At 45.9% G+C, this 27,695-nt stretch overlaps 1 protein-coding gene across 1 annotated transcript in view; it reads right to left on the bottom strand.

Annotated features, from left to right (window-relative positions):
- The window catches only part of Cmas (cytidine monophosphate N-acetylneuraminic acid synthetase), a 19,517-nt gene extending 1,767 nt beyond the window's left edge, over window positions 1–17,750 (bottom strand). Inside the window, exons 1-7 of the mRNA XM_028757620.1 lie at window positions 17,416–17,750; window positions 9,645–9,787; window positions 9,365–9,520; window positions 6,001–6,134; window positions 3,576–3,670; window positions 3,096–3,267; window positions 2,106–2,259 (exon numbers count right to left, since the gene is read on the bottom strand). Of these exons, the coding sequence (XP_028613453.1) occupies window positions 2,106–2,259; window positions 3,096–3,267; window positions 3,576–3,670; window positions 6,001–6,134; window positions 9,365–9,520; window positions 9,645–9,787; window positions 17,416–17,669 (1,108 nt within the window). The 5' untranslated portion in view covers window positions 17,670–17,750. The remainder of the gene's footprint in view (window positions 1–2,105; window positions 2,260–3,095; window positions 3,268–3,575; window positions 3,671–6,000; window positions 6,135–9,364; window positions 9,521–9,644; window positions 9,788–17,415) is intronic.
- Between the last annotated feature and the right edge of the window lie 9,945 nt (window positions 17,751–27,695).

A 27,695-nucleotide genomic window follows, 5' to 3' on the forward strand; every position in this document is an offset into this window, starting at 1 on the left:
GGAAGGCTGTTATGTCACACATCATGTGTAGGAAGGCTGTTATGTCATACACCATGTGTAGGAAGACTTTTATGTCATACACCATGTGTAGGAAGGCTGCCACACTGCAAGCACTGGAATAAACACTATTACATTAACAAACTCCACCCTCCCCTGCCTGTCTTGTCCAACACCTCTTTTAGATGAAACACCCGCGGCCAAGAGTGAGACAGTCACCACTCTGGATTGACTACCAGCTAGCACTGAGAAAACGCTGCCTCCCAAGTGCTTGGTGTCCATCCACAGAAATGTTTCACTACAGCTCAAGGTACTAAACTGATGGTTTCCACTGAAAAGTGACACCAGTATTACTCTATAGATTTCTAAATTTAAATTTTTCTTCAGAGAGTTACTGAGATGCAAGCTTGAATGTACAACCCTCCTGCTTTCCCATGCTGGGCCTGTGGGCACACACCACCATGCTCTGCACAGTGCTAATATTGTTACAGAATCTAAAAGACTTCTATGATGTGTATGAGTGTTTTACCTGCATGTATGTCTCTGTGCCATGTGTATACAGTGCCTCTGGAGGCCTGAAGGTGGCGTTGGGTCCCCTGGACTGGAGTTATGGCTGGTTGTGAACTGCCATGTGCGTGCTGGGAGTCAAACTTGAGTTCTCTGAGAACAGCCAGTGCTCTTAAGCAGTGAACCATTTCCCAGGCCTGGGATGTATTCTTATACATTTATGTGTCTTTTTAAAACAGCACGTACATTCTGAAGTGAACATTTAGGAACTATTCTCTACTTCCTAACCTTGTGTGTGTGTGTGTGTGTGTGTGTGTGTGTGTGTTGAGGGGCTGTTCAAGCCATCCATATTCCTCACAGCAACATTTTCTTAAATGCAAACCAATGCTACCATCCAGGATGAGTGTCACTACTCCTGTGTTAATGCCTTCTGAAGTCTGATTCTCGGCCCATGTCTACATAAATGACCCGGTTCCTAGATGATGCTGTGAAGCCTCCTGGTTTTCTCTCTAACGTTAGTTTAGTTGGCTCTTTGATTATGAATATGCAAACTCAGCCATATGGAAGCTGCTGTGAGCCTCATGAATAGTGAGTATAGCAGGGATCCTATGTATCACATGGGTGGCGCTTTCTATAACAAGTGTGCTATTAAATTGTTCTCTATATTGGGCTCCAAAGCTATTCCAACACCTCAAGAACAGAGGCTTGTGTGAGCTTTCTTGAGGCTGGTGTCATCTGTGTCTACTTCATACATGATCTGTATGTAGTCACTGTGAACCTCACAACTTGCTTGTCTTAATCCTTACAATGCTGACGTCATCAGGCTGCCAGCTTACAGGCTGATGTTATGGTCCTAGCAACTAGTTCCATGCGTGTGCACACAGTAGGGATCAGCTAAGCAGATCTGCTTAGCACTAACCTGAAACTCTCACACAGCTCAGAACATGCCAATGAACAGATGTTAGCACAGTCCTTAGTGGCTGGCTATCCAGTGTTCACTTGTGTGCAAGTACTGCTTGTGCAGGACAGTAGGTCAGCTTTTTTCTCTCCATCAGTGGCACATTCCTTCCTTTTCTTCCTTAAAATTTGCAGGTTATAAAGCAAAAAAATGTTCTTGTTTATCAGAAACTGAGGCCCCTTTGCCTAGATTGTAAGAGCCCTAAGGCATCATACTCCTGACACCTCCAGCTTACTGACAAGGTGACAGTGTCACACCACAGTATGTGCTGGAGACACTCCACTACATGATTCTGACACCCTGTCACAGCAGGCTTCAGAACAGCTGCTTCAGTGGCTCTCTATCTGTGTGTGGGCGGTGCTGGCGAGCATGTGCCATGGCTGGAGTGTGGAGGTTAAAGAGCTGAAGGTTACATGACTTTCAAAGGCCATTTCTCTCTTTTCACCAGATGTATCCTGGGGAGTGACCTCTGGTTACCACACATAGCAGTGACTGCCATTACCCACCAGCCTTCTCACTGGCCCAGACTGTTCTAACATCATACTCTGGTGTGCAGCTTAAGAGATCTTCACTTCCCTACAGTCACTTAGAAGCTTTCCTTTCTGGTTATCTGACAGGACAAGCAGACCCTCCGATGACCCACCGAGATAGGCCACCTCTTTCCAGCACAGGCCCATCTCCTTCCTCCACTCATCCACGACGGCCAGCTTGTCTGACACGTTGACTTCTGTTTTACAGTCCAGCTTTAAGGCGGAGAGCGTCTGCTTGGAGCAGGCTCTTTCTGAGATGAGCCTCACCTGGAAAAGAAGTGGGGCCGTTAGGAGGAGAGGGAGACAGACAGGCTTGGTAGCAAATCAAGCTGTGAAGACTCAAGTCACAAATGAGTGGTCCCTCTCACCCCCTGAAGGGCCAGTTGGGAAAATCTGCTGTGAAACAAAGCTTGGTTCATTTCCAAGGCCTATCAGGGCAGCACGCCAGCTGTGGCCGGTGACACACAGCCTGCTCCCCGTCAGTCAGCTGCTCAGAGCATCCCATACGGAACATTTCTAGTGACTGTAATTACTTCTTTGCTTCCCAGACTGTGGACTGAATCCCAGGTATCATGCACACATGCTAAGCAAGTGTTTATCTCTGAGTTACAGTCCAGCCTCCTTGCCATGTTTTACCTGAGACAAAGTACTGTTGAGTTACAGTCAGTCCTTGAACTCATGATCCCTAGTAGCTGGGGTTTCAGGTCTGTGCTACCAGGCCAAGCTTAACCTTCATTTTAAGAAAAATATACTTATACATCACATTATTGTTCACTAATAACCCCATTCACACGGATAAGCCAGACTTTAAAGTCTACACGGTGCTTGCCCGTTTCTAACTGTCAATACTATGTAAAGAAATTTTCCTTAAGGTCCTATGGAAAATGAAGAAATGCTTTTAAAATATGACTAAGTATGAAATATTAATTGCTGAAAACAAGTCCAATTTCATCTTTCAAGTGTTTAGAGTTCTCTAGGAATACACCAAGCAATACTTCAAAAACTTTATATAAATAGTGAACTTTAAATCTCTTAATTACTAGAATGTTCTTTGACTCTGAATCAGAATCTTGTAGGGATTACTGTATTAAGGGAGCACATACCTCAATACCACTTTTCTTTAATAAGCTTATGCCAATAGCATCTTTTACATCATAAGATATGATTTCTTTCTGGTCTCCCGACACATAAATGTGGCCGTTGGTGAGACACCCATCAATGTTACACACCAAAAGCTTGATCTCCTTCAGCTTCTCTTTTCCAAAATAGCCAAATCTAAAAGAGACGGACAGGGAGCTATGAGCACAAGTGCGACAGTCCTAACACGCTCCGCCCCCCCAACATGCTCCGCCCCCCTTGCCCCCCACAGGCAGGAGAACGCCTGTAAGCAGCACTGCTCAGCCAGCCTGCGCCTCCCAGGTGAGCGCCTGAGTCATTGCAAGGGTGCCACGTGCACGCCTTCCCCATTCAAGGAACCCGGGAACAAAGGCTGTCTCGAGTCAGAGTCTAGAAGGCCAATTAAATGTGCTAAAGATAGACCTGGGCTCTGAGCCACAGCTAGCTCAGGCTTCCCCTTCCGTTACCTCAGAACTCTTTGCTCTGCAATCGGCCAATCGATGTCCACATCGATGTCCACGCTGTGCTCAGCTCGCATTTCGTAGTAGGCCATTTTCCCACCCTAGAGACGGCAGAGACGCTCCATATTAGTCTGATGTTCACTTACGTATGTGTATATGCAGCTTGGATTTGGGCTTACATTGAGAAAACAAAGACTCTAGTAAACCAGCAGCACACCCCAAATGATGATTCTGAAAGAAACTTCAGGGCAAACAAATGAGTTCTGAGCTCTGTCCATCACCCAGGTTCCCTGCGTTCCTTTAACTAGGTCTGAGTTAAGGTGAATGGGCAGACAGGACGTCTCGCCTCCAGCCCTACAACTCCAGCAGCTTTCTAGGACTCTGACATGTGCTGCTCTTCCTCTGCCAGATGACAAGTTTCCTACTGTCCCCTGACAGTGGCACCCGGGCTTTCAGGTCTTGGTCCCTGGCCAAGGCTGGACTAGCCACTGACAGCACCACTGCAGACTGGCCCAGGCCCCTGAGGTGTACAGTGCATGTCTACGCTGAGGCAGATTCTAGCGTACAGGGAAAGGGAGGAACGTTGCCTCTAATGCTGTTTCAACGACCAGATCAACTATTGGGAAACTTAATTTTTAAAAACTGTTTTCACCGTAGGTTCTGTGCACATTCGTTATGGTTGTGTGGCTTGGTGTTTATGAAGGACTCCCGACAGTGGGAGTGGGCTGTCTCGGATATTTCTGACTGCTTTTGGGACCCTTTCTCTCCTACTGGGTTTTTTTGTCCATCCTTGAAATGAGGTATGTACCTAATCTTATCATAGGGTGCTATGCCACGTTTAGTAATATCCCTGGGAGGCCTGTTCTCCTCTGAAGGAAAATGGAGACATGGATCTGGGGAAAAGGGGAGAGGGAAGAGGAGAAGCGAGAAGGTGGGGCAGGGGAGGACTGGGAGGAGAGGAGACTGCAGTCGGGATGTATTACATGAGAGAATGAAAATTAAATACTGTTTTCACAAATCTTCTTACAGAAAGAAACACAATTTTTTATCTACACATTAGAGAAGGGCTAGACTACAGGTGTCCTTAGAAAAGAACTAGGGATTGTGTGTGTGTGTGTGTGTGTGTGTGTGTGTGTGTGTGTGTTCTAGCCTTCCTTAAGTCTAGAATGAAACTGAATGGTCAAATTTCTGTTGCCTGTGTGTGGATACACACATGTAGGTATACATGAACATGTGCTCATACACATGTGAAGGTCTCAGAGTGGCACTGGGAATCTCCCTCAATGACTTTCCACCTTACTCACTGGGACAGACCACCCTAGCTAGCCAAGGTGGCCAGGGGAAGCCTGGTCTCCCTTTTATGCACTGGAATTATAGGCAGGACCATGTCCCCCAGGCACTTAGTGGCTTCTGGGGATCTGAACTTCAGTCTTCATAGTTGTGTGCAAGTGCTTCACCTAGAGCCATTTCCCCTGCACCCCCTGCCCCCAATCCTTCTATCCATGCTCCCCAATCTGTTTCCCACCCCTTTTTTGTAAAATAAGGGCCCATCTCAGTTTTGGCAGTATTGTTTCTGTCCTGAATTATTTCATTTTTAAAGTTTATTTATTTTCATGTGTACAGAATTTTGTTTGCATTCATGTCTGTGCACAAGAAGGCCAGAAGAGGGTACTGAATCTGCCGAAGTGGAGTTACCAATGACTCTAAGCTGCTATGTGGGTGCTGGGACTTGAACCTGGGTCCTCTGGAAGAGGAGGCAGTGCTCCTAAGTGCCCACAGCTCCTCATGATTTCATTTCCAGAGCCTCGGTTGTTCCCTCTGCACAGTGGGGTAGGGATGAGCATGTTCCCCGACAGCTGCCGGTCTGCTGTAGGTATCCCACAGAGGGTTTTTCAAGCCCTCCGTAGGAAAGCTTGCCATCTATAGTGGAAATGAACCAATTTTCAAGTATACGCTGTAGCCACACAGGCTCTGAGACTGAGACTGCCAATCCTCTCAAGAATGAGAGCAGCACACACAACCCTCCAGCCAAGGTGACCCAGAAAGAGATCTGGCCTTCAAGCAAAACAGGTGGGTTGGGCTCTCTCAGATCTGCTTGGTTGTTTCCTGTTTGTAACACAGTAGCAATGATTTAACCACACAGCACAATCTAATGGTAACCGTACATGGACCACTCAGAACTGAGGCGGCTAATGCAAACACAGGATGCCAGCAGCTCTCAGCCCTCACTCCAGTTTTATCTCCATGTTCAACTGAACAGATTCCACAGATGGTTACCGGGAACCCCAAAGAGCTCCATGGGGGAAATGCTGCAGGACGACATCCCAGGCAACCCTGCTTCTCCCCAGGAAATGGGACAGCCAAGCTTCTCCAAGAGCTCCAGAGCACAACACACAAGGGTTGAAGAGTGTTATAAAATGAATATACAAACCTGTAAGTAACCCATCTCTATCAAATGCCTCTTAGCAAAATAAAATGAGCCGTTCTCATACAACTCTCCATCCCAGTCTTGTCGACGAGGCCGTTTAGCTGGATTCAAGTTCAGAGGCTCAGTCACTTCACGAACTAAAAGCAAAAGCTACAGTAGTCTACATTACTTCGAACAGACACTATTCACTTAGTAACTTTAAAACACAAATAAATTCCCCTCAGAATGCAGACATCTGTATCTAGATAAACAAAAGGTATTACTGTAAAGGGACAGCTGCTACCACTCCTAATGATTCGTCTCTCCCTTTAAATACTCAGTATCAGGAAGGTACTTCATGAAGGGATGCAGACTCAGGGCTGAGGGATGATGTACACAGGCTCTGTGGTTTGGAGGACACGCACGCATCCACTTTTAACAGTTCCCCAGGATTACGATTGCCGTCGACTCGTCTGTACTTAACCTCCTTAGTCTACGTCTCATCATCTCCAGATGAAGAAATACAGTGTGTATTTACCTGACATGGTAGGAAGTGCTTCCATAGAATTGTCATAGAAAATGAAGGACTTTCCCATTAAACCACTGAAGCTTTTTGGCTTTTTTCTGGTGAGAGTTTCATGTAATCCAGGCTGGCCTCAAATTCCCTACTTAGCTGAATATGACTTTAAACTTCTGATGTTCCTGGTTCTACTTCCTGAGCGATGGGATAACATAACAGCCATGCGCCACCATGCCCAGTATTACACAGCGCTGAGATCTGAACTCAAAGCCTTATGTATGCACACGCTGTATGTTGACGGGCAGCTAAAAATCCAGGGATTCAACAAGATGGGCCGGGACAGGTCCTTCTCCTGGGAACGGAGTGTGAGGATGGAGAGCAAGCTCACACTTGGCCCAATCAGAGAGACTGTGCTCAGTGAGGACCTGAGGAACAGTTCTAACTGATGGATGTGGGCTACAGACTGTCAGGCATCGAAAACACTAGTTCTTCCTACCATCAAGTCCCTGTCCTGGGGACAGGCTGGAAGACTGGGCAAGAGCCTTACAGGACCATGGGACTGGCACCTTCTGTCCTTCCCTTGCAGTGCCATGTGCTGGCGTCCTCCTGTCCTTATAGAAGTATGTGCTAACATCTTCTGCCCTGTCTGTGGTGGCTGACTGGGAGTCAACTGTACCTACAACACCTTCCTGTAATGTGTACCTGCACTGAGCAGCAGACTGGAATTACAGTCTAAAGAGTCTACTACAACTGCATCCCCATCATCAGCCCCTCATTCCTGTGTCTCACAGAGAAGGCACGTGCTCTCTGAGGGGATGTGGACGCCAATGTTTATGGCAAGTGTCTGCCACATCAGGAGACACTTAGAGAAGCAGAAATATGAAAGCCACACATCCAAGAGGATGAATGGTAGGAGAAATGACTCAGAGAAGGGAACAAAAATGCTAGAATTTGTACCAAGAACTTTCGAAAAATTGCCGTAAATATGCTAAAGACATAAAAAAAATGAGCTTGAAATGGACAAACATGGAAATTTTATCAGGGAATGGATGAACTCAAATATACAGACTAGGGAAAAAAAACCAAGCAATTCAACAGCTAAACTGGCTGAAGAGGTAGTTAATACACTCTAACACACACCAGCTAGGATTGACTGGTGGAAGAGGTAGTTAATACACTCTAACACACACCAGCTAGGATTGATTGGTGGAAGAGGTAGTTAATACACTCTAACACACACCAGCTAGGATTGACTGGTGGAAGAGGTAGTTAATACACTCTAACACACACCAGCTAGGATTGATTGGTGGTGCAAAACTGAGCAGAGAAATAAAGAGAGCACAGCCGACAGAGAAATACCAGAAACTAAAAACTAACTTAGTATGGATTCCAGAAAGAGGACAGAGAAAACGAGCAGAAAAACATCTCAGGAGTAGCACACACCAGCAACAGTTTCTAGCCAATTGCAAGGGAACTACGAAAAGCAGAGCCACACAACGCTGTGGGGAAGAGAAACCAGAGACTTTTAAGAGCAGCTGAGAGAAGACACGCTAGACTTGGAGAAATCAATGATCATGGAGACGGTGGCTGGTTATCGCTAAGAAGAGCATAGAAGACAGAAGGCATCTTCAAGCTGCTGCTTCAGAAACTAGTCTTAAAATGCCAGAAGAAAGCAGTTACCATGTCATAAATATAAGATTATTAACCTTATATTGTGACCCCTTAATTCTATCTTAATCGCAGGAACGCAGTGTGTGCTTTTTTCCTTCTATTTGGTGTGTGCACAGGTCTATGATGGTTACACATGATAGAACATGTGTGTGTGTGTGGGGGTATATGAGTGGAGGCCTGACATCTGCCTCAGGCATTTTCCTCTATCTTTCTGTGGTTTATTTTGTGCAGCTTGGTCTCTCATTCAAACCTAGAGCTTACAGAGTGATGACTCTAGCCAGCCAGCTTCTCCCATGATTCCCTTGTTTCTATCTACCAAGTGCTGGGCCTACAGAAGGCTGTCATGCCTAACCATCTTTTACACGTTTTGGGAGTCAGGATCACACGCTATGGTGAACACCTTACTTGTCAAGCCGTCTCTGCATTCCCCTGCAATATGTATCTCTACTTTCAAGGGACATTTGAGTTGGCATGGTCAGTGCTTCCAGCATTAGTGCTGCTAGGACCACCATGTTGGACGACACATCTACTGTAACAAGCATAGAAAATGTCACAGAAAACTTGTGATGTCCTGATTACACAATAGCTATGATTCTTATAAACGAGGAACATAACAGAGCCTAAGAAATGCCAGCCTGGTTTAAATGTCACCCATTAGCAGTATTCTGCTCCCCAGGGGCTCCAAAGAGTCAGAGCACATGAAGAGATGAGAGAGCTGTCCCCAGCACTCACTCTGAGTGCTGTGAGGTGTTTACTCAGTCACTCCCAGCTTCTTTGAGATGTATGGTGATACTTAGGGACCTGTCATCTCTTTACCTGAAATACTTGCTGAATTAATTTAACTAGCACATCACCCCAACACTCACTTTAACCTCACGATTTCCCTGGGGAGGGTTTGGTATGGTCTAGAGTTCCCCAAACGGGCCAAGAACAAACACAAAGTTTCTGCTCTGAAAACTGACATGTCTGCTTTACAAGCTAACAGAAACACAGGCTAGAATGTCTGAAGAGTGGGAGATGGACTGCTTTGGTTTTTACCATTCTGCTTTATAACAAGCCCAGGCTGGACTATCCTGTCCTTGCCGGCTGCAGCTGTGCACCAAGCCCCGTTACCGGTCCTGAGCTCTCTTTCTGCTAACAACATTTGCACTAACAAAACAAAGCAGAGCCCGACCTTTAGTAAAGTGAATCGGTTACCTCCTTTCTGAATCTCACTCCATCGAAACTGATGGCGCCTCACAACGGAGAAGACAGAGTCATATCCTTCTTCTCGGATCATTTCTGCAACTTTCTGGAGGTCGGTGGGATGTAAACATGGAGATGTAGCTTGGATATTACCCACAATGTCAACCTCTGAAGACAACACAAAGGGAAGATGTAAAGCACCATGCTGGTGATCACGCGACACTGAGATCTTAGGAAACGCTCACACAGGCTTGTGTTGGAGCGATCTGAATTGAGTAGTCAAGGTTCGTACCATTGTGATAATTCAGGAATTCTACGATGGCGTCTAGTGAGGTAGAGCTGTCTTTGGATGTTTCCGAACTTCTTCGATGAACCTGTGCACCAAACTGTTTGGCCACATTCTCAATTTCATCATGGTCTGTTGAAACCCACACACTGTTTGGACAGTAAAAAGAGAGTAAAATAATCAAGTCACCAAAAGAGACTGCCAACATAAGGCAGAGCTCCACACTAATGGACACACTTGGTGTTGAAAAAGTGTTTGCCCAAGTACAGCAATATGAATCTAGGCATCATGGTATGTGCCTGGACCCTCAAGGCTCAGGAATCAGGATGGGGTGATGTTCTTGAGTCCCAGGCCAGCCAGTACCACATACGGAGACCCTGCTTAAAAACCCTTAAAACAAAATAAACAAAAACAGATCCAAAACAATGCAAAAAAAAAGAAAGAAAAAAAGAAAAGAAAAGAGAAAGAAAAGAAAAAAAGCAACACAAAAAAATGTTGTTTAGGTTTACAATTCTAATCTTACAAACTAGGAAAAATGAACTCAGTATTTGAACAATAGCCACTGACTAAGTTAGGATATCACTAGAAGTCAAATCTAAAGCAAGCTAAAGGTGATATGCCAATTTAATCCTAAAATATCATACATATGACACTAATATGTGTGTAAAAGTCCACTGGGCTTGGCTTAACTGAAATAGTTTTCAGCTTAGAAGAAAGTGAATATCTAGATTTGGGTTCACGTGACCAGAAAATCCAACTTCGTGTTACAAACTGTGAGCATGTGGACACCCGAGCACTCACCGCTGATGACAGAGATCAAGACTGCACTGGCTGGGGAAGTCTACCTCTGAGCACTGCAGCTCAGCTGCCTACTGCATTCTGTATGCCTGAGACAGAGAGCAAAGTGCTTCTCTGTGGGGACAAACTAGTCTCTACTCAAGTTCTCTTGTCTGAACCTTCACAAGCTCCCACTTCTAGAAACAGAAGACAGACATGTTACTTGGACCGCAATGCTTTAATAATGATAGAATGCAGATATTTCAACATTTGGACTCTGTCATACACACATACTTTTTTTGTTCTGTCCAATTCATTCAGCATTTACTGAGAGAAAAAGAATAAACATCCCCTATTTCCAAGATCACTTAAGAAAGGGAAAACTTCTAACCTCTAGATTTCATTTATTAAGTTCACATATTCCCTTCAGCATAGAAAGAGGATTTAAGGGCTGGGAAGAAGATTCTGTGGCTGAGTGTACTTGCTAGCTGACCTGAGTGCAAATCTCTAGTCCCCATGGAAAAAAGCCTGACATGGCTGCAAGGTGTACCTGTAAGCAAGAATTCTGATGAGAGAAACAGGGGGACTGACTGGTGTCTGCCAGCCTAGCTCCAACCGCAGTGAGAGACCCTGCCTCGTGGAATAAGGTGAAGAGTGACATAGCAGGACACAGTTGACACTCTCCTCTGGCCTGCCACACACACATCTTTCTCTCTCTCTCTCTCTCTCTCTCTCTCTCTCTCTCTCTCTCTCTCTCTCTCACACACACACACACACACACACACACACACACACCTCACCACCACCATCTACATAATGACACATAATTGAGGATTTAAATCCAAGGATAAAAAGTCAATAAGCTCCCATCTCCTTTGTTTTTGTTTTTTCCACAAAGGAAGCCTGGTACACAAGATGGTTACACGGCCAAGTCTCCCAGCGTTGACTCGTGTCACATGGTGCACGCAAATGTGCCCATGATTTCTTTTGTGCTATAAATGGTTTGGTGACAGATTCCTCCTCCAGCCTCCAGTGGAACACTGAGGCTAATGAAACAACTGAGCTGGGTTTTGAAAATGCAGGTGAAGGGAAGGATAAGGAGAACACAGAAATATGAAGGAGAGTGCAGGCACACGTCTCCTGCCGTTTACTCCTCAGCTCACGGATTGGGTGATGATTCTCCAGTGGAGGTTTCAGGGATTGGCTTAAAATGTTTGCAAGATAAATTAAAAAGTTTGTCAGCTTGGCCCCACTTCCTTCCTTCTCTCATCCCTTCATCCCTGAAATGTTTGCTGAGGTCTATCTGTCCCAGGCACCATCCTGGACCTGGGGTATGACAGTTGATGCAAGTCAATCTGTTTCTTCACACTCTTGGTCTTTCAGTAGAGACAGGCCCATACAATGTGGTAATTCCTGCTAAGCAGTCAGGGAGAGATGTGAGAATCAATTCAGTACCCATGCTCCTTCTAATGCCTTACCTTCCCCCACACCCTTGATAGTTCTTGTGATATGTGACAACACACTTAACACATGGGACCAGGTGTACAGACCTTTCTTTGGTTGAGGGCCGTCATATGGAATGGGTCAGTGAAAGTATGACTGAGAATGAACAAACCTAAAAACAACTCCAGGAAGTAAATGTCAGTGGCTTTAATCTGGACTGAACTCATGCTCTACCTAACTCAACACGACAGTATCAGCCATAGTGCCTCTGACAGTTAGTTTGAACCACAAAGTGTCATTGCAGGGATGATAACAGAACACAGACCCCTTACAAATCATAAACCTGAAGGCTTAGAAATGAAGCTAGAATTTATGCTGCTTTCCAGCGCTAAGCTACACAAGAGTCAAAAAGATCAACTTGTTCTCAGATTTGCTCACATCATGATGACGCACGGTCAAAGTCAGGGCTCTTCCAAGTTCGAGGAGCAGTTCTCTAGCGAATGTGCTCACCAGTCAGCCTTTGGACTGCTGACTGCCTTAGGAGAGGTTAGGAACCTGGAAAAGTTCTGTTGACGTCTATCATGTACAGGCTGAAACCTCTGCCCCCCTTCCCCTGGTCCTCCTGAGTCAAAGCATGGCTCTGAAAAAAAGAATATCAGTCTCTGGTCTTGATAAACATGTCAGGCCATCACACACTTCTACCATCTCCTCCTAACCTAAGTGTTTGCTAAGGAAGACAAGTAAGAGCTGCAGCAGAGAGGATGCTGCAAAGTCCTCCTGGGGTCTTACAAAGCCAGTTCAATCCCAATGTACACATTTTAATTGAGGATCTAAGATACACTGTTTACCAGACTGAGTAGGACAGTGTTTCCCCCTCAGACTGTGTAATGTTCTACTGGTGGACGGCTACATTCCTTCATTCATGTACCGCCATAACCACATTTATAACATACAGGCTCAGAACTGAGAAATTACAACAGAGACCATCTGGCCTGCAAAACTGGCAATATATTGTGTGGTCCTGTTGGAAAAAGTCTGCTGAAAGCTGCAAGGCAGAATAAACACACATTTCCATTAAATGTCCAAAATCAAAGGAAAGGCATCTTCAGGATTAGTAATTCTTCATTTATAAGCAAGGAGACCACAGCCCATGAGAAGACAGGTTGTTCTAAGAGCATCTGGTACAAGGAAACACTGCCCGTTAACATCAGGGCTGAGCAATGTGCCTCTCCTGTACACGGAGATGTTGGGGCACAAAGGGGCGATGGTGTCGTGTCTACTACATGGTGAGGCTGTGGTCTATGCCCTGACCACCCGACAATGCTGGCTCCAAACTGGGGCACAAAGAAGCAGTACAGGACTACTTTTCAGAGTGGGTCAGCAGAGAGTGAGGGAAGCACTGCTGGTCCTGTGTCTCACCGAGTTAATCCTGACAGGACCTCACAGAGCAGCTAACACCAGAGATAGAATGAGATCTATTGGACAGGTTCCGGGTAGAGCTGGACAGCTCGAGCTGCTGGCCCATGGAGGCGTTTACTCCTCCTAGTCACTGTTATTGCGACAGGTACTACAGGAAGCTCAAAGAAACACAAGACCAGCAAGGGCTCACGTCCTCCACAGATGGAGGACTGCTCCAGAGAAGCTGATGCTCCAGAGAAGCTGACGTGTGCATCACTCTTAGTGGGATTTTGTGTAGGTGAACCTACATTTTTTTTCACTTCATGTATGTGGTGTGCAGGGATGAGGGGCACACAAATGCCTCTGTGTGTGGCGGAGTCTGTTCTGTCCTTCTACTACGTGGATTCCAGGGATCAAATTTAGACTCTTGGGCTCGGTAGCAAGTGTACTTATCTGCTGAGCTAGTTCATCGTCCCCTCGCCCACCCCACACACTCCAATAAAAGAACCAGGAATTTCCTAGCAAAATCTCCAACGTCTACTATTCACTCCTTGCTGTTCTTTTGGACTGATGATCTCTTCTCCCTTGGTAACTGTGCTTTAGCCTTCCTCATGATGCTTCAGTGAGGGCGGTCAGTGGATTCATGAAGTGGGGATGACCAAACTGGTGCAGGCATCGTTTTTCTACTTAACACAGTGACTGGCTTGAGGAGGAGTCAGGGATGCAGTGGAGTCTGATGAGGTGACAATTTTAAAACACAAAGGTGAGCAAACCTGACTGCACCTGGACAGACACAGGTGCTGCAACTAAACAAACCCAGACACTAACAACTACAAAGGGCATGCTGTCCTCCACAGCCACTGCAATAAGGAAGAAACTAGATTCCAACATCCTGAAATCAGAAACCGGAAGCATTTTTAAAGACTGGGGAGGAAAGGGAGAGGCACCAAGAGGTGTTCAAACAGTCCACACAAAGAACCATCTGGATTTATGAACAGCTTCTAGAAGGATGAGAAACAAGCGCCTATCCTCATGACTGGAGACAAAAAAGCAAGTTCAAGCGCAAAGTGCTCACTGTGCCTTATCTTCCCACAGGAGCCAAGGAGGTGACAGAAGTTACACTGTAGAAGGTCCACTGTTCACCTGATCAGGGAAGGCACATGTCTGTACAGTCCTATCATGGAGGAGAGTGTTTCTATGACTGAAAACTTCCTAAGTTCACTCTGTAAGAGAGGGCTTAGGGGTCTCTGAGCCCATAATGACTTCCCTGGAACAAACAGTCTGTTCTACTGGAGGTACTGCGACTTCTCAGGTGGTTATGTCATGGGAAGAGGTCCAAACTAAAGCTATGGTCTTAAGCTGACAAAGACTATGGTCATGTATATATGTAGAGGCAGATATATGGATCTCAACTTCTGCTTGATATCGGAAAGGGACAGCCTATCCTGAAACAAGACACTGAAGACTCTTGTGACAGGGCATACCTACCATCCTGGGCACTTTCAATAACGGATCTCATTTGATACCATACATATAAATGTGTTCTGCATGTTGCTCAGCTGTGGTAATTGTGATAACACATCAAACAACCTAAGGAAAGATTTCTTTTGGCTCACTTTCTGAGGACTTTCCATACTTGCTTTGCTCGAACACTGTGGCCTGTGGTGGGGCAGAGTATTATGCTGGAGAGAGCAAAGTGCAGCAGAGATGCCCACCTCATGGCAGCCAGGAAGCAGAGAGACAGAGAGGAGCTTGGACAACACAGTCCCTGGCATGGACTAACAAGTGTGTTTTTCACTCTGCTTTGCCACACTCCCCAAAGAATTAACCAATAAGGGCAGCCTTGTCTGTGAAGGGTAAGGGAAGCTATCAGGAAGACAGCCAGTCACATCGCCTCCTGTCAGGAAGACAGCCAGCAGTCACATCACCTCCTGTCAGGAAGACAGCCAGTCACATCACCTCCTGTCAGGAAAACAGCCAGTCGCATCACCTACTGTCAGAAAGACAGCCAGTCACATCACCTCCTGTCAGAAAGACAGCCAGTCACATCACCTCCTATCAGGAAGACAGCCAGTCACATCACCTCCTGTCAGGAAAACAGCCAGTCACATCACCTCCTGTCAGGAAGACAAGACCGACAGCAGTCACATCCCCTCCATCAGTCACCTTTCTTCAGGTTACAAGGATCAGGAATGCCTGCTGACACCCAGGTGTCAGAACATCAAGAGAGTAGACAACCAAGAAAACAGACGACTACCCCCTGTCCATGTGCTAAAGCCAACTCCTCAAAAGCCCCGCATGAGCTTTACAGCGCCACCTCCGGAGAGACAGAACATGGGTGACACCTTCCACCTGCTGGCTTGAGTCCAATAAGCCCTACTCTTCCTGTCAGTGCTATGGCTCTAGAGAGGACATGGGGCTGCACCTGTCATGGTTCTCTATGGGCTGGCTCCTGCTGCTGCTCTAACACTTGGCTCAGACAGCAGTACCAGTCACATAGCAGACATATGGTAGGCAGACAGCATTTGCTGAATAAAGATTCATCCTTTGTTCTTAAACCTGATTTTTCTATGTAAAGACTTACCCTTTGTGTACGTGGTGTGCATTTGTGAGGGCATGCATGAATGCCTTGGTACATGTGTGAAGGTCAGAGAACAACCTCAGGGACTGCTCCTCCCCTGCCGCCTTGTTTGAGACGGGGGTCTCTCTCTGTTGGTCACTGGGCACACCAAGCTGGCTGGCCCAGAGTTTCCAGACTCTCCTTTCTCCACCTCCTGTCTTGCTGTAATTACAGACGCACTAGTTCCTCACTTGGACTTTATGGGGGTTCAGGGAATGAGATCTCGGTTCCTCAGGCTCACAAGGTAAGCATTCTGTCCACTGAGCCATCTCCTCCATCGGTTACACTCCCCCTTTAAAAGACTGTAGAGAGTGAATGTGTCCATGTGAGTGTAAGGGCCTGTGGAGACCAGGAAAGGATATCCAACCTCCTGGCGCTGGAGTTACAGGTAGTTGTGAGCTATCCAACAATGATGCTGAGAACGGAACTTGGGTCCTCTGGAAGAACAGTACACGCTCTCAAGCGCTGGGCCATCTCTCCAGTTCTACCACTCTGGAAGTCATTTCCTGACATGGGACCCGAGATCATAAATAATAATTTTGTTCTCAATCTACGGTCAGTATGACTTTGAACTCTCTTCCCTTCACAGATGCTGAGATTTTGCTTTGTCCCTGTGGCCTATACATAACTAACTTCTCGCTCCTTTGCAGTCTGCATTCTGAGAGGTTTAAAGACACAAAGCCAAACAAAAACCAAACGTGAGGTCTATAAGGGAGAGAACTGTGCAGGGATCATCTTGCTATTTCCTTGCATGTGTATGGCAAAAAGTGGGGCTCGAGAAACGCTAACTGAGCTGAACCCAATCCCGATCCTCCCCTATCTCTCCCTAGCACACTTCCTATTACGTGTTATTTTCAGAAGCCAGCTGTTTCTTTGGCTCCACCCAGAACTTCCTTTGGGTCAAAACACAAAGAAAACTAATACATTTAGACCTTTTGCTATCCCATTTTAAAACAGTGTTGGTTGGGTGAAAAAGTCTTGCTTTCCTAATATGAGGACTCATTAGTCTTCAGAATCAACCATCTTAAAAACCAAGCCATCAAAAGGTAGCAATAAATTCAAGCAGAAATAGGTGGCAGCTAGCACGGGCATTTAAATTCACGGTTGGCAAAGGATTTTATCTCCCTCCTTTGATGAATGGCATCAACTTGTAACTCCTGATCAATCCGGTGGAGGCCGAGAGGATGCAGAGAAAAAAACTGCTGTTAGTGAGGCCGAAGTTCAGGAGGTAAGCTAAAACCATTCACACCCATCAAACAGTCACACCTCGTACACACACGTAGAGAGCATTTCCTCTTTGTGCTGACTCACAGCCTCACAGCCAGAGACTCTTTTTTTTTCAAAGGTGAGGGAAGACTCTCTAAGCTGCAGAGCCCCAACTCTGGACTCCATTCATGCACCTGCTGCCTCCCGGGCCTTGGAGCGCCCGGCAGTCAGTGCTGCCCAGAGGTGACAGGCGCCTGTCAGCAGGGGCGGCCCAGGGTCAGGCCTGGGGACCCCGACCCCCTGACCCGAGGCCCCGCTCCCGCACATGCGCACCTCTGGAAGACCCCCGCGTCCAGGGCGGCGCGCAGGACCCAGCCAATGAGCGGAACCCCCGCCAGGCGCTTGATGTTCTTCAGTGGGATGCCTTTGCTGCCGCCGCGGGCCAGCACCAGCGCTGCCAGGTGCGGCGGCTTCTCTAGGCCGCGCCCCGCGCCCCGGCTGCGCTGCAGCTTCGGGGGCCGGCCCCGGGACGGCCGTCCGCGCGGGGCGGGCCCCGACGTGGCGGCCCCCTTCTCCAGCGCGTCCATCTTCCTCCCACGCCGCCGCCCCAACGACTCCACATCCGGGAGCTCGGCACCGCCGACTCCACTCGGTACCGCCCGCTTGCTGGGGCAGCCGCAGGCCACGCCCACGGCTCGGTCAGCTCCGGGGCACGCTGGGAATTGTAGTTCACCGCGCCATCACCCTGCAGTGGGGCCGGCCAGGTGAGCTCAGAGGAGCCTCTAGCTGAATGACACTTTGTGCAGTGTTCAGTAATGACCAGAGATTTCTAAAATAAACGAGAATTAGTCCTCCTCCACTCATACCCTCCCCTCCAGCCTCTTTCCATCTTCTGATTTCTCCCTCCCCTTACACCTTCTTCCAGTTCGTCCTCTTCCCCTTCTCCCCTTTCTTCTCCTTCTCCAACCACTCCCCATCCCCATCAATATCGGGTAACTTCAGGTCATGAGAACCTGAGTCGAGTTGTACTGGGCAATAGCCCCTAGCCATAAAGAATTGCTTAGTCGCAGCCTAATTGTTCCACAAACAATATTTCAGGCTCTCGAACAGTACTAGTGTATATGCGTATGTGCACCAGCAGAAAACTTGGGGCCCCTCGCTGTTGCAATAAATTAGTCTCAACTTGTGGGAATCAAGTCTATCTTCTCTACCTCACTTTTCTTACAGTTACCATCATCCTCTGCTTTGCTCTCTGACTCGGGCTAGGCTTGAACTCACTATATGATCTTGAGCTTGCTATATACCTCAGAGTAGCCAGGAACTCATGACCTAGCTCAGGATGGCCTGGAACTGGAGGCAATCTGGCTGAGCCATCAATGCCAGGGAATGAATGAATGAATGAATGAATGAACTAAAGACCTTCTCCACTTGGAAACTGAGGTTCTTAGTGCATACTATGGAGTGCCTAAGCATGGATCAATTTTATGTTTTAACGTTTATATATTAAACATTAATCTTTCTTTTATGCCCCTAATTCATCTCCTTCTCCAAGAAATTGCCCCATTTTAATGTGCCTCGAACTCAACATTTTAAGCCACCGTTCCCCTCCCATGAACTTGGCATTCTCTGCTAATTCAGCCAACGGTGTTACTTTCTGCTGGTGTGTCATCTTTATTAATCTCTTCCAGTGTAGTGCATACCTATTCCCTTCTAAGAAAACTTTTAAAAAAAATGTTTGATAAAATATATTCCTCTGAGAAACTGCTGCCTCTCACCGGTGGGGTGCGGTGTAAACACATATTCTTTGCATGGTAACAGTGTGTGACCAAAGTTGGCCCTTGAATACACCCTATCTCCCCGAACACAGCTACAGTGTGGACATCTTTCCAGACACGAGTGAGAACAAAAGATCCTTTTCTTGTTGAGTTTTTGGGTGTTAAAGGACTGTGTAAGTCTGAAACCTGGGGGTGTAGGGGTGGAGAGATTTGGTATTCTGAAAGGGCCAGGGGTCTATACTCACTCTGAAGAAAGCTAGCCCAAGATATACAGAGAGGAGAGACGACGCCCCCTGATGGCATCCTTTCAACCAAAAAGGGAGCTAATGTTGACAGTATTGGATGCTTTCCCCAAATCCTTTCTAAAGTGGCCCCAAGTTGGATTCTTCTGTTCTTTACCTATCAGGCATAGTGATACAATGACTGGGACAGTACTGGACAGAAACACTGTAGTCACATGAAGCTAATTCAAACTCAAAGCTTGAAGGGGAGGCTCTTTGTTGATGTGGCCTTGAGCTGAAGACAGCTGCTGATCCCATTTCCCACAATGCCATGTGAGCAGGAGCCACCTTTGTTCCTTTATCCCCGTGTTGGGGCCAGGGGGCTGGGAAGAGAGATGTGCTATCTACAAGAAGGTCACACAGTTGTTTGTGTCTATGCACACTTGCTCTGCTCTTGCTGATCCTGGCCACAGAGCAGGATGCTACTGTTCTTTTTAAGTGTGTAGGAGTCTGTGACCTGGGGTGGGGGGAGCCAGAAATAACAGAATGCCCCAGATAGCATGCCGTCCATTTCTCTAACTGCCGACAATTTTACTGTGTAGACAGAGCACAGAAAGATCCTGAGAGTGGAACATAGTGTCTCAATGATCCATGGTTCTTCAGTGTTTGACCTTGGGAAGATTACTTTTCCCTTGGGAACCTAAATTCTATGGTAATAACAATGACCACTTATATAAGGTTGTTCTGACGACTTAGTGGCAATACATAAAAATGCTCAGCACAGTGAACAGAATATTAAAAAAAATGCTCGGTGTAGAGAGTAGAATATAGTCATAGCTCCAAAGGAGAGCTTTAAAATATTTGTGGATAAGCAAAAGAGGGCTAGATTACAAGAAGGCACAAAAGGTAGTGTTTTACACACGACAATATATTTTTTTTAAGAGCATAATACTTTGAGAGGCTCTCCAGTAAGGGTAGTTTATGGATCAAGCAAGCTGTCCCCAGAACATTTTAGGATATTTGTTGTGTAGCCTGTACTGTAAAGCTTCATATCTGGGTGTAAACTGTAAAGCGCCTTGGGTCTCCACTCATCCAGCCAACATATCTGTTGTGTTTTATAAAAAGATAGGAGAGAAGGAATATGTTTGGTGGAGGTGCGGTATGGTGTGGGGGAAGGGGATACCTCTGTGGGCCCATGCTGAGGTATCTCTTCCCCATCTGAGGTACCAGCCACAAAACTGTATAGTATAGAATAGGGTTTATTCAAGGCATGGGGAGGGGAGTTGAGAGAAAGGCGGGTGGGGGGCATGGAGAGGGAGGGGGAAGGAGAAGGTGTGAGGGAGAGGGAGAAGGAGAGTAGAGGCCGGCCATGAGCATGTGGAGAGAGAGGAGGAGGAATGGGAAGAGAGGGGAAGCAAGAACAAGAGGAGAGAGCAAGAGGACAAGAGAGTGAGGAGGGGGCTAGCAGCCTCTTTTATAGTGAGTCAGGCACACCTGGCTGTTGCCAAGTAACTGTGGGGCCGAGCCTAGATGAAATGCCAACAATATTGTCTTTATTCTCACCCACCATACACTGACGTTTCTTCTTAATTACGTTTGCTGATACTAGAAGGACATCTGTGTTTCCAACGACCGGCAGAGATCTTGGAACACAATCCCTTTATTGCACTGGTAAAGGACATGCACCTATAAAAACAATAATGGGTACATGACTCTCCTGTAGAAATGAGGCAGAGCACAGCCAGAGGCATCCTGAGAGTCCAGACTGACCCAGGCCATGGAGGGTGGGGTGGGAGGAGAGAGGAGCAGAGAGATAACCTGGGAACCCAGAGACCAAGAGTCCAAGAGGTAAAAAAGGACCAGTATCCAAAATGGCTGAAGTTATATAGGAATCAGACAGGCTACGGGGAAGGGAAGCCCAGCCTCTGGGCTGGAGAGTTTAGGGTCTATAAACCAGTCAGGAGGACTCTATAACAAGTACTGAGGGAGGCTGGGAGATCCGGGTGACTAGGCTCTCTTCAATATGTTAAATAGGCACCCCAGTTAGCCTTTTGTCTTGAGTTTGAGACCTAACAAAATGGGTCTGAAGGTTAATTGGGAAGCCTAGAAAATGAGGAAACTGTTAATGCCCTATGAAAATAAAACATATTTAAATAAATGGGTTGTAGCAGGGTCATGTGTTGAAAACACAGATGGTGTTAGAAACTACTCAGGCCTGGGTTGTCCTTCACACTGGGCAGCAGGTTCTGTTTCCTAAGTATGTGTGCTATTTGAAGTAACAGTTCTTTTTTCCTTACATTCTGATATCTGTGGTCTGGGAGAGTCTCCCCTCCTGTTACATGCAGGCTAAGAAGTGCCAGACACCTCCCAATGCTGGAAAGGACAAGGAAACCCTGGGGAATCCTTTAGCCCTTAGTCTCTAGACTGGAAGTCGCTGCCGGCTTTGCTGTTTAGGGACATTATGAAGCCAGTTTCTGATACAGAGGTCTGTGACTTTTCAGGTTGATGGCAAACAGCCTCAAAGGCTAGGGAGATGGTTCCATGGGTAAAATACTTGCCCATAAGCATGAGGACCACAGTTTGATCCCCAGCACCTTTTAAAACAACAACAACAACAACAACAACAACAACAACAACAAACAGCCCAGTAAATGCAGTGCATGTCTGCATGCTGGGAAAGGAGAGACAGGAGGGTTGGAGAGTTTGCTGGTCAACCAGTCCTGTGCTCCAGGTTGAAGAAAGACCCATTGTCTCAAAAATGGAGGTGGAGAGCAAGTGAGGAAGACACTTGATACTGACTTCTGGCCTCCAAATGCACATATGAACACACACACTGAGGTTCTGTAACATGCAGTAGGATGCAGCGAGTGGGTGCCTTAGTGCCCCTCCCCCCCCGCCGTGTGTCAGCTTTATGATGGGTCTAATATAAAAGGAAGTTTGTTTGGGATGTGGAAAGGAGGTCTGGGGAAGAAAGGAGAGGCAGAGAAAGAAAGGGGACAGAGAAGGACAGAAGGCAATGGTTCTCAATCGGTGGGTGCTGATCCCTTTGGAGGTTGAACGATCCTTTCCTAGGAGTCAACTAAAAACAACAGAAAACACACATTTGCATTATGATTCATAACAGTAGCAACATTACAGCTACAAAGTAGCAACAATAACAGTTTTATGGTTGAGGGTCACTGTTAGATTTTTGTGCGTAGCTTAGACAGATAACATCAGACCAAATGGTTCCACGGGGGGGGGGGTGTTATTCAGGGTGGAGGGAAGAGAGCGAGAGGAGAGAGAGCGAGCAGAGAGGTAGAGGAGTAAAGGCCAGCCATGACCACGTGGAGAGAGGGGGAAGGGAAAGGGGGAGGAGGTAGAGGAGAACCTGCAGGCAGAGGGATTGAGGGACCAAGAGAGAGAGGAGGGGCCAAGCAGCCCCTTTTATAGTGGGCAGGCCTACCTGGCTGTTGCCAGGTAACTGTGGGGAGGAGTGTACCTGGCTGCTGTCAGATAACTGTGGAGGTGGAGTTTAGAATACTAACAGTCACCACAACAGGAGGAACTATATTAAAGGCCTCAGCATTAGGATGGTTGTGAACTCCTGCTATAGGGTGTATGTAGGGTGTATGGTATCTTTTAAAGGATTCCCCAGGGTTGCTGTTTCTTTTTTGAGTCGGCTTAGCAGTCTGTGAACTTCTTGAACATGCTTGTTTTTCATAAGTTGTCTAATCCATTTAGAGCGTGATTCTATTCATTGTTGTCAGTACTCAGATTCCAGTAGCCATTTGTCCGCAATTCTAGCACTTGGGAGACTGAGGGTCAGGAGTTCAAGGCAAGTCTCAGCAACAGAGTGAGTTTGAGTCCATCTGTGGGACACAGGAGACCTGCTCTCAAAACCTTAAAAACAAACAAGCCATATTCCAACAAATCCCCGTAGGTTCCCATGTGCACACCTGTGTACCTAGTTATATGACATCCATAGAATTAGCTGGCTGACTATATAGTGTTGACTTCTTACCTGGGAAGATGTGTCTGATATTGAATTTTTATTTACGGTGAGAATTGGGAATTCCTTTAATGGATTCCTCCTTCTCCTGGCTCTACTGGGTGTCAAACCTGGGGCCTCATGCATGCTACATCAACACTGTGGGCACGAAGATATACTTCCTCCGGTCCTTTCTTTTAATAATTTTCCTCTTAATCTTTGTGAATTCATTTCACGTTTATCTTTCATGCTGTTTATCATATTTTCAGCAATACCTAATCTCATTCGGCTTCTGCTGGTGTCATCTCATACTCGGTCTTCAATTTTCCCTGCTTTTCTGGTTTCTAACACTGTTTCATTATTTCTCCGTTTCTTTTAAAATGTATGCATGCACGCACGCACATATGTATGTATTTATGTGTGAGGTATGTGCTCTGGTGCTGGCGTATTCGGAGGCCACCACAAGATGTCTGGTGTTATTCGCTTTCGCTCTCCTCCTTACTGCGTGAGCCAAGCTCCCTCACTTGAACCCAAAACTTACTTTTATGCTATTATAAGAGACATACTGGCCAGTGAGCTCCCAGGATCTGCTTGTATCTCACCTTAAATGTTGAGGTTATAAGCGACCACTGGCTTTTTGAAGGTGCACTGGAGGTGGGGTAGGGTGAAGGGCGGGGGGGAGGGGCAGGGCAGGGCGGAAGGATAGGGCGGGGCGGGGATGGGCATCACATTCAGGTTCCCATGCTTCCCTGCCCTTGCCTGTGAAGCCGGTTCCCCAGCATGCCTTGCTCATCCGTATCCCCGCTCAATGTTCTTGTCTCTCATGAAACAATCGCTTCATTAAGATTTTCTCACTTTCAATAAATACATAATTTTCATTTTTAATTGCCAGTTGGCAACTTTCTTCTGGGGTGTGTGTGTGTGTACGCGCGCGTGTGTCTGTGCGCATATGCGAGGGAGCTCATAGGACAGTAGGAAAGAGGGAGGGAGGGAATACCACACGTGTGTAGGTGTCCTCAGAGTCCAGAACAAAACTGGGTGTCATAGCTCAACAAGATGGAGCTCCAGGTAGTTATGCGCCACCAGACATGGTTGCTGAGAACCACACTCAGGTCGTCTGGGAGAGCAATAAGCGTTAACAGCTGAGCCTTCTCTCCACCTGGTCTGTTTGATTCTTGAAGGAGACAAAACTTCTCCTCCACTGCCGGGAAGCAAAGGTTGCTGTTCGGTTTGTAGTGTTCACCTAGCACGAGTGAGGCCCTGGGTTCAATTCCTAGTGCTGCATGAAACCCGACACGGTGTGTATATATGATTCTACTGCTAGGGAAGGCGATTAGGAGTTCAAGGCCATCCTTGGCAACATAGAACGTTTGAAGCCGTCCTTGCTTATGTGAGACCTTGTCTAGAAAACCAAACAAACATCCCTTCTCTTCCTCAGGCACCATGGTGGTAAAGACAAACCGATTGTTGCAGTTGGTTCACACTTCCTTCTAACATTGCATCCCAGGGACACAAGTCTCTCAACTCAGGCCCCAGCCACCTCCCTGCTTCACGTATTTTTGTTCTGACTCTTTCTGAGATAACCAGTTGCAATATTTTTCTGGCTACTTCTTTGAGAGCATCTGCTTGCCTGATTCTCACTGTGATTGATGGTCCTTTCGCCTGCACCTGCTCTATTGTTCCGATAAATTGGATAAAGTAAACTGCCTTCTAGTTCATCCAAAATAGCTTTATTGCGTTCCTTTCTCTTCCCTTATTGCTTTTGGAGGGTTTCCAGACAAAGTCAGCCAAGCCAGCCAGCCCACTGCTGCTGTTTTGAAACAAGACATCCCTGTCTTAAATTTGAATGTTTCTTTTTCTTGCTGTTTGTAACATTTTCTTTCCATTTGTTTTCTTTGTAGATTTTGTTTTGTGTTTAACAAATGAGTTAAAAGATCGCGTCTTTGAATTTTCACTTTGCTTTAATGTGTTATTACACCCTAAGGAAATCCTGATGAAATTGCCCTCATTTCTTTTGTGTCAGTGGAATCGGTTCTCACAGCCAATATGGCTAAACATTTCAAGGTCACATTTGATGCTGCTTTTGGCCCAGCTTATATTCAAAGTATCTCCTGCTTTGACATCTGGTCTGGATGCCATACTGAAATTCTTTCCTTTTCTACTTATTATTTTATTTAGTTTATTAATGTGTCTGTGTGTTTGTACCTACAGGTGTACAATGTGTGTGTAGGTCCTCTCAGGGGCCAGAAGAGAGCATCAGAACCCCTGTAACTGGAGTTACAGGCAGTTGTGAGCCACCATAAAGTTGCTGAGAATCGAACCTGAGTCCCCTGCAAGAGCAGTCAGTGCTCTTAACCAGTGAGCCATCCCTTTAGCGATACGTTATTTTTAAAATTACTGTTATTTATAGAGTAGCATATGAAGTAATGGATTTCATCATGCTGTTTTCATACAAGTGTGCCATTGGACTTTATCATAGTTCATTCCCCTCCCCTATTATCCTTCCCCAGCCCCTGCTTCCCTATGGTGGAACCCTTCCTTCTTCCAGACAGCCTCCACTCTATTCTCATGCCTGGTGTACTCTAGTTCCTCTTTCCTTCCTCTTCTCTAATTGTACATCCTCTTTGTTCATGACCTCTTCCTAGTTCCATGTACTTAACACACTTGTAGTATAAATACTTATATATACGTGTGTGTCTGAGTGTGTGTGTAAGTGTGTGAGAGTGTGTGTGTGTGTGTGAATGTGTGTGAGTTTCTACGGATGAGAGAGAACGTGTTATTTGTTTTTCTGAGTTTGGCGTATTTTGACTCACACACCTATTTCTGGTTCTCTTCATTTCCCACGAATGTCATGACTGCTCTGTGACTCTGTAAATCCCGTCGCCTACACGTGACTTGTACTTGTTTATTTCTCTCTCTGTTTCATGGAGTTGCAGAGGTAAAGCTTCCTTGGATGTGTCTGAGTAGGCTGTTCTGGCAGCAGAACGATGACGCTGTTGAGTCCCACGGTTCTTCCTCACTTCCTCCTTTTCAAGGCTTGAAGGTTGCCTTCTTTCTCCTTCTGACTTCTCTTTCTAAGAGAAAAGAAAACTCTCTGGAGCTCACTTGACAGGACTCCATCTCCTGCCAACAGCCAGCCCCAAACGAGCTCACGGCTGCTGATGTTCAGCACACACCCTGAGTTCAGGCTGTGTTCACCTGTGTGTGTGAATACTGCGAGAAAGCCAGGACGTACTAGTGTGAGAAAAATAGGCTCTTAAGAAACACCAGTGCTTGGAGACTTGATTGTGTTGAAATTCAACATTTTTTGTTTGTTTTCAGTTAAGTGTTACTTTGCCTAAAATGATGGAAACACACTTTTACAGCCCCAGCAACCTGTTGCTCTGTCATTTCTAAACAGAAACCCAGCTTTGCTTTGCCTTACAAAGAGGCTAGTCATGACAGTTATTAAAGACAACTTATTATTTTTGAAATTTATTATGAGCTTTCTAACGTATCGATAAATAAAAGCTTTTCTGTCTAGTTGTATAAGGTTTCTTTCTTTTTGTTTGACAGATTTTTCTTATTCTGATGTGGGGTCAGGAAGAGAACTCGATTCCTCACAAACCTAAGGTTACAGGGGATTTTTGTTTTACATAGGGCTATATTGTCCAGGTTCATCAGTTATTGCTTACTGCAGAATCTCCTGAATTAAAGGGCTGAATTAAATTTTATTGCATGTAAATATATAAATGTATATGCACATGTGAATGTACACACACGCATGTACACACACACACACACACACACACAAAATAAGCAAATAAGTAAATATTCCAAAGTTTTAAGACTCTATAATCTGGCAGAGTGTAGGAAGGTACTGAATTACTTGAAAAAGTGTATAATTCTTGGCTTACTTAATCCTGGCATACTTATATCCATTATAATGAAATATTCTCTTTGATTAAGTGTGCAGATAAATAATAAAGCTGACAGCTTTTAAATGTCACAATGATCAATCTTTCTCTCTCAGTTTCTCTCTCTTTCTGCTGTCAGATTTTCTAACGTGAATATAATTCAGTAGTCACATAAGTGGGATTTTGTTTGTTTTGTTTCTTGTTTATTTTTGTTTATTTTTTTATTTTGTTTTTCAAGAGAGGGTTTGTCTGTGTATCCCTGACTATCCTGGCTGACCTTGAATTTAGAGGTCCACCAGCCTCTGCCTGCCAAGTGCTGGGAATAAAGGTGCACATCACCTGTCTGGCTCATCAGTGTTTATTGAAGTATAATAAGTATGCTACTTATGTTTATTGAAGTATAATAAGTATGCTTCAATAAGTTTATTGAAGTTGCACACATTCAATTATACATTTTGATGGGCTTGAATAGGTATGTATAACTGGGCTACCATCACCACAACCGAAGTGCTGAATATACACATCACCTCCACGAGTCGTGCACTTGTGTGAGTTAGAATGTTTACCACAAGCTCTCCTGTCTTTTCCACACAGCACTGTATTAACCACAGATTCTGTGACTGAGATCAGATTCTTCATCTGTATCATTGAAACTGTATGCTCATGACCCACGCTTTCCTTGGTTTCCTGCCCCAGCCCTGGTCATCTCTTTTCTGTTCTCTGTTTCCAACAGTTTGGTTATTTTAGTTCT

The sequence above is a fragment of the Grammomys surdaster genome, unplaced genomic scaffold, assembly GCF_004785775.1.
Source record: "Grammomys surdaster isolate TR1022 unplaced genomic scaffold, NIH_TR_1.0 126176, whole genome shotgun sequence".
In the NCBI taxonomy this organism is placed as follows: domain Eukaryota; kingdom Metazoa; phylum Chordata; class Mammalia; order Rodentia; family Muridae; genus Grammomys; species Grammomys surdaster.